Source organism: Panthera uncia (assembly GCF_023721935.1).
Source record: "Panthera uncia isolate 11264 chromosome A3 unlocalized genomic scaffold, Puncia_PCG_1.0 HiC_scaffold_11, whole genome shotgun sequence".
Classification (NCBI taxonomy): Eukaryota; Metazoa; Chordata; class Mammalia; order Carnivora; family Felidae; genus Panthera; species Panthera uncia.
The window spans coordinates 6,361,512-6,373,038 of record NW_026057578.1 but is presented as its reverse complement, the minus strand read 5'-3'; the positions used below and the strand labels follow the sequence as shown (position 1 = coordinate 6,373,038).

Below are 11,527 nucleotides of genomic sequence, written 5' to 3'. Positions count from 1 at the left end.
GGAAGTGGTGGAGCCAACGGCCCGCCAGACTGTGGCCGTTCTAGCGCCTGCGGTGCCCTCCGGGACCCGACATTTGTCAGCGAGACAGCATTTCCTTGGCGTCAGTCAGCGTTGTCGCGCAAGAGATAAAGTCGGAGGAGGTTAACGAACCCCTCGAACGCGCCAGTAAGTAAGATGGCGAGAAGGGCAGGCGAGAGTGGGGCCGATCGATAGCGCAGCGCTCGGCGCCTCGCCCTGTGCGCGTGCGCAGTGAACGTGCGCTCGGAGCGATCGATCGGACAGATTGCGTGCCTCCATTTTTCCGGGAGAGAGCGGGAGACCGAGAGAGCCGGACTAGCGGGTACTGGGGGGCTGGGATGCATGGAGAGCGGCTGGTGCGGTCCGCTGGGGTCTTCACGGGACCCCCGGAAAGACGAGCGCGGCGGGAAGGCCCGATAGTGAGCGGGGTGGCATGCCCCCTGAGTTGCCAGGCTCGGCCTGCACACCCCTTCCTCTTCCTCCAAGGCCTCGCTCCCGCCCCCACTCCATCCTTGGTGCGCTTCTGTGGCGGGACGGTGGCGGAGCCTAGTGAGGGGGCGTCTGTGTTCTCGCCCTGGTCCCCTCTTCCAGTTCCCGGGTGTAAACAGTTTCTAGGTCCTGTTCTTCCTGACCTCGGGCCTCGCCTGCAAACTGGGGATGGTAATTAGGCACCTACTAGCGTAGGGAGCGAACGTTCTGTGAGAGTTGAGAAGCGGGTATCGGCCTTTTCTTTTTGAATCTTTGTACACGCCGTGATGCTCCTGGCATGAGTGCAGAGACGGGATAGAATAGTGGTTAAGTTCTGGGCTCTGGTCTGGGCAGTCCTGGCGGCCACTTGACGAGTTACTCGGCTACCTTTTATTTTCAGTTTCCTAACTTCTTTGTGCCGATTTCATCATCTCTATCGTGCCCTAGTGCTGTCTGCACAAGCATAGATTTATATACATTTGCTTCTACATGTGCTTGAATACTTTGAATGATTTCATTCAATGACCTAATGCTTGTAAAGTGCTTAGCACAGTGTCTCGCAAGTGCTTACAAACGTTAGCTGTTGTTAGTAACACCCATCAGTGCAGCACGGAGAGGACTCAAGCTCTGGGGTCAAATACCCCGAGTAAAGATCCAGACTTTGCTATTTACAAGCTCTTTGATCCCATGTAAGTTAACCTCTCGGGCCCTCATGTTACCTATCTCTAAAATAGGATTAGATGAGTATTCAGTGAGGTAATGCGTATTAGTTGCTTATGTGATGGGTGTCATACACTACCCTGAATGTCTAATTTTAGCTACTTTGTCATTAAGCTTTTAAGGAGCACTAAAGGTCGTCTTGAGGAACCACACAGTCTCTAGAGTCAAACCACCTGCGTTCTAGTCCAGGTTTCTGCAAGCACTAGTCGTGGGACCTTGAACAAGTTATTTTCCCTCCTCAACAATCACAGGGCTTCTCTTACAGGATGGTGTTGAGGATTAAGTGAGATAAAGCATAATGAACGCTCAGTAAATGTTAGCTATTCTCATTATCAGTAGCTCCAGTTATTCTCCGGAGGGAGTTAGAAAACATGGTTTCCCACTTCTTTCCTATAACACACCCCTCCTTCCAGAATCAGTCCTTGTACAGCAGTACCAGGCAGTGCTGGTGTTACTGCTTACTCCTCTCCTTTCTTGTATTCATCCCCCCACCCTCTCTCTCTCTCTCTCTCTGCCTTATACTCTGACTTCCAATTTCTTGTCTGCCTTCGACTTCTGTTCTTTATTGCTGTTCCCAGGCTCCCGTGCCCTTCTGATAGCTGTCCAGACACACATACACATACGAATATTGATTTTTGAAAGTCAAAGTTATCTACTGTCCACCAGTTGCAGGTTTTTGTTTTTTGTTTTTTGTTTTTTTTGCATAAACCAGAAACCATCATCTACAGTTTTCATTTTACTTTATAAGAGAGAGCTTAAAAACTTGGAAACCAATCCAAGTGCACAGTCCTTTAGGTTTTTGCCCTTTTTTTCCTTTTTTTTTTTTTTAAGTTTATTTATTTTGAGAGAGAGTGAGCAGGGAGAGGCAGAGAGAGGGAGGAGAGAGAATCCCAAGCAGGCTCTGCAGTGTCAGCGCAGAGCCTGATGCAGGACTGAAACTCACAAACCCTGAAACCATGCCCTGAGCTGAAATCGAGAGTCAGATGCTTAACTGACTGAGCTACCCAGGCACCCCTTTCCGTTTTTTATACTCGTTTTGGCCATACCCTATTTGCCAATATTTTATTAAACAATTTGTTTTTGAATCTTTCCAAGCATTCAACTTGATTTAGTTTTCATAGCGTGGTGGCTTGTTTGCCCTCATGTTTTTATTTACTATATAATTAAGTTATATAATTTAACAAAGTCGGTTACCTTAAAACATGTTTTAAGAATGAACATAACTCAGGGCATCTGTGTGGCTCAGTCAGTTGAGCGGCCGGCTTCACTCAGGTCGTGATCTCATAGTTCATGGGTTGAAGCCCTGCGTTAGGCTCTGTGCTGACCTTTCTGAGCCTGAAGCCTGCTTTGGATTCTGTGTCTCCCTCTCTCTCTCTGCCCTTCCCCCATTCACTCTCTGTCTCTCTCAAAAATAAATAAACATTAAAAAAAGAAAACTTTAAATTTTTTTTTTAACATTTATTTATTTTTGAGACAGAGAGAGAGCATGAACAGGGGAGGGTCAGAGAAAGAGGGAGACACAGAATCTGAAACAGGCTCCAGGCTCTGAGCCATCAGCACAGAGCCCGATGCGGGGCTTGAACCCACGGACTGCAAGATCATGACCCAAGCCAAAGTCGGCCGCTTAACCGACTGAGCCACCCAGGCGCCCCAAAAAAAGAAAACTTTAAAAAACAAAAAAAGAATGAACATAACTCAGAGTGCCTGGATAGCTCAGTCTTTTAATTGTCCGACTCTTGATCTCAGCTCGAGTCATGATCTCACTGTTGCAAGATTGAGCACTGCATCTTGGGTCCTACTTGGGATTCTCTCTCCCTGCCCCTCCCCTGCTTCTGCTCTCTCAAATAAATAAACTTAAAAAAAAAAAAAAAAAAACATAGCTGACATTAGTAAACATACAGCTTACCTGGTGGAAACAGTAATGTCTAGGCATTCAACAATAGTAGCCATCTTCCCTACTGCAAAAACCAGTCGGTGTTTTCTTAACAGAAGAAACAGAAGATTCTGGGATAGCAGAATAGAATAAAAGTGGCAGGTGGGTAGTATGACAGAGAATAGTTGATGAAAAGAAGTTCTGTAAATAGTTGCTGGTGCGATTTGAGTAATTTCTGTGTGCTACTGTGCTCAATGCTCCGCATGTGCCATCTGTTTTTACCTTTGCTAACGTGCTTGACAGCTGAGGAACCTGACCTCAGAGGAACGAGGTCACTGACTGAAGATGATGTAACCAGCAGGGCCGGGACGGAAGCCCCGCCAGCCTGCCCGGACTGCTGCGTGGCTTCCGTGATTTACCAGTGCCTCTGCCCTTCACCATCCCTGTTTTCTCCCCTTGCAGCTGCCGGGGAGATTGTCTTCGTCTTCTCCGAGATGTACAGAACCAAAGTGGGCTTGAAGGACCGCCAGCAGCTGTACAAGCTGATCATCAGCCAGCTGCTCTACGATGGCTATATTAGCATTGCTAATGGCCTCATCAACGAAATCAAGCCGCAGTCCGTCTGTGCGCCCTCGGAGCAGCTCCTACATCTCATCAAACTAGGTAGCTTGGGGACGCGTGGACTCCTTGACAAGGTTCCAGAGGTCTTCGCGATCAGAATTTTTCCCGATGGTTTTTGTTCAGTCTTAGTGCCTAGTATGTGTCAGGTACAGTGGTAGGTACTGAAAGGGGTCTCTCAAAACCCATAATCATAATCTCTCAAACCCCAGATTATGAAGATTTCAAACCGGCTGTAGCCCCAGGATCTCTATGAGAATTATCTGCAACATTCTGTCATTGTTTTATTGACTGCAGATTTCAACTCACATGTCATCTCAGAGTCCTTTTCACTTTTTTGAAAATAACCCGCTATCTTCCCCAGACCTCCCCAGTTATTCTACAACAACAACCCCATTTCCTTCGTGACAGAATCACTCTCCGAAATGTACTTCATTGTTTCAGGTTGTTTCCCACACGTCTGCACCTTCCCCAAGAAAGGACAGCACGTGCAATAAACATCAGGATCTCTGTCTCGTTCAACAGTACATCCTGGTGCTTGCCTGGGCTGTAGAAAGCACTCTATAAAATATAGAAATCCCAATATGTTTATACCCTTTGACTTAGCGATGCCAGTTTTTATGGGTTTTTTTTTTTTAATTTTTTTTAATGTTTATTTTTGAGAGAAAGAGACAGTGTTTTGAGAGAAAGAGACAGAGTTGGGGGGTGGGGGGCACAGAGAGCAAGGGACACACAGAATCTGAAATAGGTTCCAGGCTCTGAGCTGTCAGCACAGAGCTTGAGGCGGGGCTCGAACTTGTGAACGTTGAGATCATGACCTAGGCCAAAGTCAGACACAACCGACTGAGCCACCCAGGCGCCCCATGGTGTTTTGTTTTGTTTTCTTTTGTTTTGTTTTGTTTTAATTAAAAAAACAATGTTTTCTCATGTTTGTTTTTGAGAGACACAGAGCACAAGCGGGGAAGGGGCAGAGAGAGAGGCTCCAAAGAGTGGAAGAATCCAAAGCAGGCTCCAGGCCCTGAGCTGTCAGCACAGAGCCCGATGTGGGACTCAAACTCACGAGCTGTGAGATCATGACCTGAGCCAAAGTCAGACGCTTAACCAACTGAGCCACCCAGGTGCCCCTAGCAATGCCAGTTTTGAGAATTTGTTCCGAGGAAATAAAACAAAAACAACTGAAATATCCAACAATAAGAAATTCGTTGTGAATGTTCTTGTATCCTCAAATTGGGTCCAACCACACGATGTAGATAAAAATTACACTGGCCAGATTTTTATTCTGTTTGAGTAAATGAACAAGTAAGTTACAACATGTCATATGGTTTGGTTCTATTTTTGTTGCAAGAATTGTAACAACTGTGCATGGAGAAAGGTCCAGAAGAATTCATCCCACCATTTTAACAGTAATTATCTCTGAGTAATCTAATACAAGGTCATTTTTGTGTTCATCTCTATTCCTAATTTTTCTTATAAACATACTCATACTGTTTATACGGTACATGAAGTTATTTTTCAATTTAAAATGCATTTTCTTGAAAAACTTGTTTATTTAAATATCAACAGTCTTTCAACTACATTTCACTAATGTTAGTGCTAACAGCGTATCTGTCTTAATGAGCCCCAGAGCTGCTACTAACAGATCTCAGCACTAAAAATATTAAAATTCAGAACGAGAAAAAATGGGCAGCTTAACTATAGAACTGCTTTTTTTGAGTTTCTGTAGTCGTAGTTACAGTAGAAAATTTTGGAAGCAAAAAAACAGGGGGAGGTGACGTGACCTATTGAGCCTGACCTTCCGCAGTCAATGTTCTATTGCCTACAGTGTTGTCACTGAACATACACCCGGCTTGACATATACATAATTTTGTGAAGGGTTAAGTGTCAGGCCACTCCAAGACAGAGTAAGTTGATCTTGGCCAACATCTTTCCCAGTTTGGATCCAGAATTTTGTCTTGGCTTTTTAAAATGACATTTTTGCACGCACTTAATTTTGGTTCATTTCAGGAATGGAAAACGACGATACTGCAGTTCAGTATGCAATTGGTCGTTCAGATACAGTGGCCCCTGGCACGGGGATTGACCTGGAATTTGATGCCGACGTCCAAACTATGTCCCCAGAGGCTTCAGAGTACGAAACGTGCTATGTCACATCCCACAAAGGCCCCTGCCGCGTAGCCACCTACAGCAGAGACGGGCAGTTAATAGCCACCGGATCTGCCGATGCTTCCATCAAGATACTTGACACGGAAAGAATGTTGGCCAAGAGTGCCATGCCAATAGAGGTAAAAATCCCAGCAACGTACGTACTGTCTGTCTTTCGCTCGCTGCTCGTCGGGAGAGTGAGAGACTAGTTTAGACCAGCTTTAACTTAGCATAATCGGGGGCTTTGAGTCCGATTTTGCCCTTTGAGCATCTCTTTTCTCGTTGGTCTAGGTCATGATGAATGAGACTGCACAACAGAACATGGAAAACCACCCAGTGATCCGAACGCTTTATGACCACGTGGATGAAGTCACATGTCTCGCTTTCCACCCAACAGAACAGATCCTTGCCTCTGGTTCCAGGGATTATACTCTGAAGTTATTTGATTATTCCAAACCATCTGCAAAAAGAGCCTTCAAGTACATTCAGGTTAGGAATGTTTAGAAAGGAGCTATCCAGTTTCTTCTTAAAAGCAAAGAGCACTTATTGTATGACTGTTCCTGTTCTTAAAGTAGCCTCAGGGATCATCTTACAAAATGAAGCAGCTGCAAGGACGCGTGCTGCAGGTGGCACGGGAATCAGTGCGTTGGCCCGTGGTTCCCACGCTGTCACGCACCCACTTTCTCTGGTCACAGTTTATGCAGCAGGGGCTCAGAACCTGTCACTCTTTCAAAGTCGCAGATCCCTGTTTAAAGGTGAAACAGTCACTTCACCGAAGTGTAACTCAACGGGAATCAAAAAATTATTCAGTTGAAACTCTCAGACGTTTACTGGAAAAGCGATACTGCAAAAGTGATATTTTGAGTGTGCAGTAAAGAAATACTAATGTTTTAGTAGTGGCTTCCACCTTTTAGTAATTGAACTGAGTTTTTTACTCAGTATTTGGAGCCGTAGGACAGATTAAAGAAGCTGTCCACACGTACAAGTTGTGTTTATCCTCATTCGTTAACGTGTGAAACTATCCTAGCTTGATGATGCTCCATTCTGAGTTCTCCCGGTGCTCGTTTGCAAATGACGAAGCTCACTTCCACGGTTCTGGGAATATAATCCCACCAGTAGCTGGTTTTTAAAATCTCTGTTCAAATGATACCTTCACGTATTTTACAAAGTTCGTCGTTCCTTCTTCTGCCTTGTAACATCTGATCGTTGTTTTATGTATTCTCTCCGTCAACCAGATATTTTCCACATTTTCTCTGCATTTAATTATTCACCAGCCGCTTAATGTGTCTGTCCTAACAGGAAGCTGAAATGCTACGCTCGATCTCTTTTCATCCTTCCGGAGACTTTATACTCGTTGGGACTCAGCATCCTACTCTTCGGCTTTATGATATCAACACGTTTCAGTGTTTTGTCTCTTGCAATCCTCAAGATCAACACACCGATGCTATATGCTCCGTTAATTACAATCCCAGCGCCAACATGTATGTAACCGGTAGCAAGGACGGCTGCATCAAGCTGTGGGATGGTGTCTCGAATCGATGCATCACAACCTTTGAGAAGGCGCACGATGGTGCTGAAGTTTGTTCTGCCATTTTCTCCAAAAATTCCAAGTACATTCTCTCCAGTGGAAAAGACTCCGTAGCTAAACTTTGGGAGATATCAACAGGACGAACACTGGTCAGATACACAGGTACGTGAAAAGTTGCTATTACCTTTTCTGTAGCATTTTCTGGCTTCCAGAAGAGAGCCACACGATAAATGTATGCGTTGAGCAAGGCAGATGTTACACCTCTTTTAGATAAGAAAGCAAAGCTTAGAGGTTAAGTAGTTTAGCCAAGGCTACAGTTGGTAAGAGCTGGAAATAGAACCTTAGTTTCTGAACTGTGTTCTTCTCAGTACGTCACAGCTTCAACTAGATGTGAGTCTATGCCAGTAAGATTGAGACTCTGGTGGTCCGTTTGTAGACCAGTGGTCTGCCCTTTTCCCTCAGAAACATAAAAGCAGTCCAGAGAAAAGGCGGAGTCAGTGGATCTCAGTGAGTGTACACATTAGGGAAGGAAGGCGGAGAGGGACCATCTAGGCCTGTTCGTAAGAGAGCACAGCTACCCTGACAGTTACTTGGTAATGAATGTTGTCAAAATATTGTCTAATTCTTCTGTTCCTCGGAGCAGCAAAGGCTGTTGTTTGGTAGCAAACCTCCAGGAAAGTTCAACTAGTTTCCTCTGTTGTGAGATGTTTGTGTCCCACACTAAAATCACCATAACCAGAACTTTAAAACTCTACAAGAAAACACCACCAGGACCGCCTGGGTGGCTCAGTCGGTTAAGCATCTGACTTCACCTCGGGTCATGATCTCACGGTTCGTGGATTTGAGATTCGAGCCCCGCGTCGGGCTCTGTGCTGACAGCTCAGAGCCTGGAGCCTGCTTCATATTCTGTGTCTCCCTCTCTCTCTGTCTCTGTCTCTCAAAAATAAACATCAAAAAAATTTTTAAAGAAAGAAAGCCACGCCGTCGTAAGGGCTCAGCTGTTACGGCAGTCGCTTCTCCTTTTAGAGAAGATTGAAGAGGCGGGGACGTCGGAGCCACCAGGGTGCAGCATCATCCACCTCACATCCGTCTCCTGGGGACACTTTGCTTCCTGCCGTCCCTCTCTGGCTCTGACACAGACCGTACGGCTAGCAGGTCTTAGGAAGCGTCAGTTTCGTCCTCGTTCTTGGTCCTTTGTAGAAACGCTTCTGTAGGCAGCTATTTTGGAAACCTTCCGCTAATTATTACTGTTAAAGGGCTGCGTGCTTGTTGCAAAAAGAAGATGCAAAAGTGGTCAAAGTAAAAGTGGGCGGGCCGTCTCCATCTTCAGCAGTAACAGCCGCCGTCCGGGTGTGATGTGTGTGCAGGGCACGCGCCAGATTCTCACAGCATTTCTTACATTTGCTTTGTCCTGTGAACGGCAGAATGTTTTATGCTTCTGTGCGGCTGCCTGGTTTGCTTTGGCAGAGAATTGGGGTTTGATTTTAAAGTGAGATTATACTGAATCGATACGCAAATTCCCTCGTTTTCTAACTCACAGGCTAAGAGCCCATCATGCCAGCATGTTTAGGTCTGTGTTTCCAGTTTTAATGTTTAGTTAGAATTCAGTGGGTTTTTGAAATACTGAAGGAAAAAGAAAAGCTATCGAGCATTAGAAATTTCAGTGTGAGAAATTAATTCAGAAGACTAAATAAAATGCTGAGCTAGGGACACCGTGTAGCACGTGTAACAGACACCTGCCAGACACTGGGCAGTGAGCTCAAGGAGAGAGAGATGACCATCAGTTCTACAGACCTAAGAAATGCACGTCAGAGTATCTTTTTGTACTCCCCAGATGGTAGGAATTTAAAAGGTTGATACTCTCTCGTATTGAACAACATTTGGGGAAGTTACATACTTCGTTGTTAAGGAGTGCTGATTGGAAACCTTCTAAAGGGGGGTTGGTGTCATGAATCATATTTTTCAGCATACGTATATATTTTGGACTCTTAGCAATTCAGCCTAAAAAGATTGCTGGCAGGTATGCCCACGCACACGTAGAAAGATGTCCGTCCCAACATAGTCTCGAAGAGGGCAGTGTTAGAGACAGCAGAAATGTCCACCAGAAAGCGCCGAGGGCACTCTTGTCACGCGTCCTTTTCACAGCGTGCGGCCCTTAAAAACAAACACAGGAACATTTGTGAGCACGTATGCCACTGGATGTGCCCTCACGCCAGTCCTCGCGACATCGTGTGGGTTGGTGCTGTAACTGTCCCCCAGAGAACGGAAGAGAAAGGTAAGGCTTAAAGGTGCTACGTAATGTGTCCGTGTTCACGTCACTAGTAAGTGTTGAGCCCAGATGTGATGCCAGCGCCTCTCTCCTTATCCATTAAGCCGTATTCCATCTTTATAGATCTCTGCTGCATGGCTGTATCAAAATAGCATGTGATGTGAGCTCCGATTACAGAATACAGAGGTATTTACAGAGATATTTAGAAAGGATTCATCGAAATACTGACTCTGGGTGTAGAACTATCAGGCAGTTGTTCTTTTTAGACTTTATATGATATTTTAAACATAAAGTCTGTATTTTCACGGTCATAAAAAAGCCTAGAGCTTCTTTTTGGAGAGCGGGCGTTCAGACATCCCAGCAATTCTGTTCTAGGAATTTAATCCTGAGGAAATAGTATGTTCGGCATAAAGAATTTGTCAGCATAACTTGCAACCAGATGCCTCTAGCAGGAAAAGAATTACTAAATAGTAAGGGTGCTTCCAGATGGTGGTGTATTTTGCGGCCAGTAAAAAACACAGAAAAATGTACCCAATGAAAAGTTGGTTTAAACTATGACAGAAATGACCTATATGACACGGCACCAATTTTCTATTTTTTATTATTTTTTTAACGTTTTATTTCTTTTTGAGAGAGAGCGAACACAAGCGGGGGAGGGACTGAGGGGGAGGAGACACAGGATCCAAAGCGGGCTCTGTGCTGAGAACAGCGAGCCCAGTGTGGTGCTCGAACTCCCGAACCACGAGCGAAGTTGGCCGCTCGACCAACTGAGCCCCCCCCCCCCCCCCGGGCGCCCCTGTATTTTTTTTTCTTAAGACGTCCCTGTGCCTGGAAGTACGTCGGGACGTTGACGGAGTCGGCTGCCTCAGGTGGTAGGTCGGTGGCAATTTATTTCTGCATGCTTCCTTGGAGGCTCCAAAATTATACGATAAATGCGTATTACTTCTGTTTTAAGATGCCGTTTTTACATCGACAGGGTAACGAACAGAAGGACGGCAGTGTGAGGGTCTAAAGTGTAGCCCTGGGGAGCTAGCCCTGCCACTCTGACCCTTAACCTCTCGTGTCCGCGCAGGGGCCGGCCTGAGCGGACGGCAGGTGCACCGGACGCAGGCCGTGTTCAACCACACCGAGGACTACGTGCTGCTGCCGGACGAGCGGACCATCAGTCTGTGCTGCTGGGACTCCCGTACCGCCGAGCGTCGGAACCTGCTCTCCCTGGGCCACAACAACATCGTGCGCTGCATAGTGCACTCGCCCACCAACCCCGGCTTCATGACGTGCAGCGACGACTTCCGAGCCCGGTTCTGGTACCGGCGATCCACCACGGACTAGCCCGCCTTCCTTGCCCCGGGTTCTTTTCTCGAGGACTGTGCCCCTGCCCCCACCGGGTCCCGTCACCAGCTTCGGTAGTAAGTCACCGCGCCATCTGGCGGTTGTGCCGCCACCCCTCCGTCCTTGGATTTGTACGAAAGAATCTTTTTTTACCTTGATGCGGAATCATGGTGGGAAAAGTGGGAAACGCAGATCCGTGCGGTTGCTCTGCATTCACTGATTATCACAGTGTGATTTTCATCGGTTTTGTAAATACAGGACTTGCCACTTCTCTTGAATCTCTTGATCATTTGAGGAAAGGTAGAGTTTTCAAGTGCTTTCTCGATCTCCAGTGGATCTGTCGTGAGGGATTTTCATCCGGTGGTTCTGTCGACTTCTGTGCCTCTTCTACACACACCCTCTTTGTGTCTTTCTTTTCAGGACACATTTTGGCAGGTAGGTAGGCCTGCAGCTCTGAGAATCCAGAGCGTCGTGCCGTGTTAAAACCAGTTGAGAGAATCCATCAGTCCTCTCCTGAAATGATACCATTCTGATAATAAAGCTCAGATCTGCAGCTTTA

The 11,527-nt window shown here is 46.2% G+C and overlaps 1 protein-coding gene across 2 annotated transcripts; it reads left to right on the top strand.

The window, feature by feature from the left end:
- Positions 1-15: 15 nt before the first annotated feature.
- On the top strand, positions 16-11,527 carry CSTF1 (cleavage stimulation factor subunit 1). 2 transcript variants are annotated; one of them, XM_049650596.1, is made up of 6 exons: positions 16-165; positions 3,542-3,742; positions 5,702-5,979; positions 6,131-6,328; positions 7,139-7,529; positions 10,709-11,527. In XM_049650596.1, the coding sequence occupies exons 2-6, from the start codon at positions 3,574-3,576 to the stop codon at positions 10,966-10,968; spliced, it is 1,296 nt and encodes a 431-aa protein (XP_049506553.1). In that variant the 5' UTR covers positions 16-165; positions 3,542-3,573; the 3' UTR covers positions 10,969-11,527. The 2 variants fall into 2 exon arrangements, with proteins under 2 accessions (XP_049506553.1, XP_049506552.1); XM_049650595.1 differs by lacking the exon at positions 16-165 and adding an exon at positions 244-340.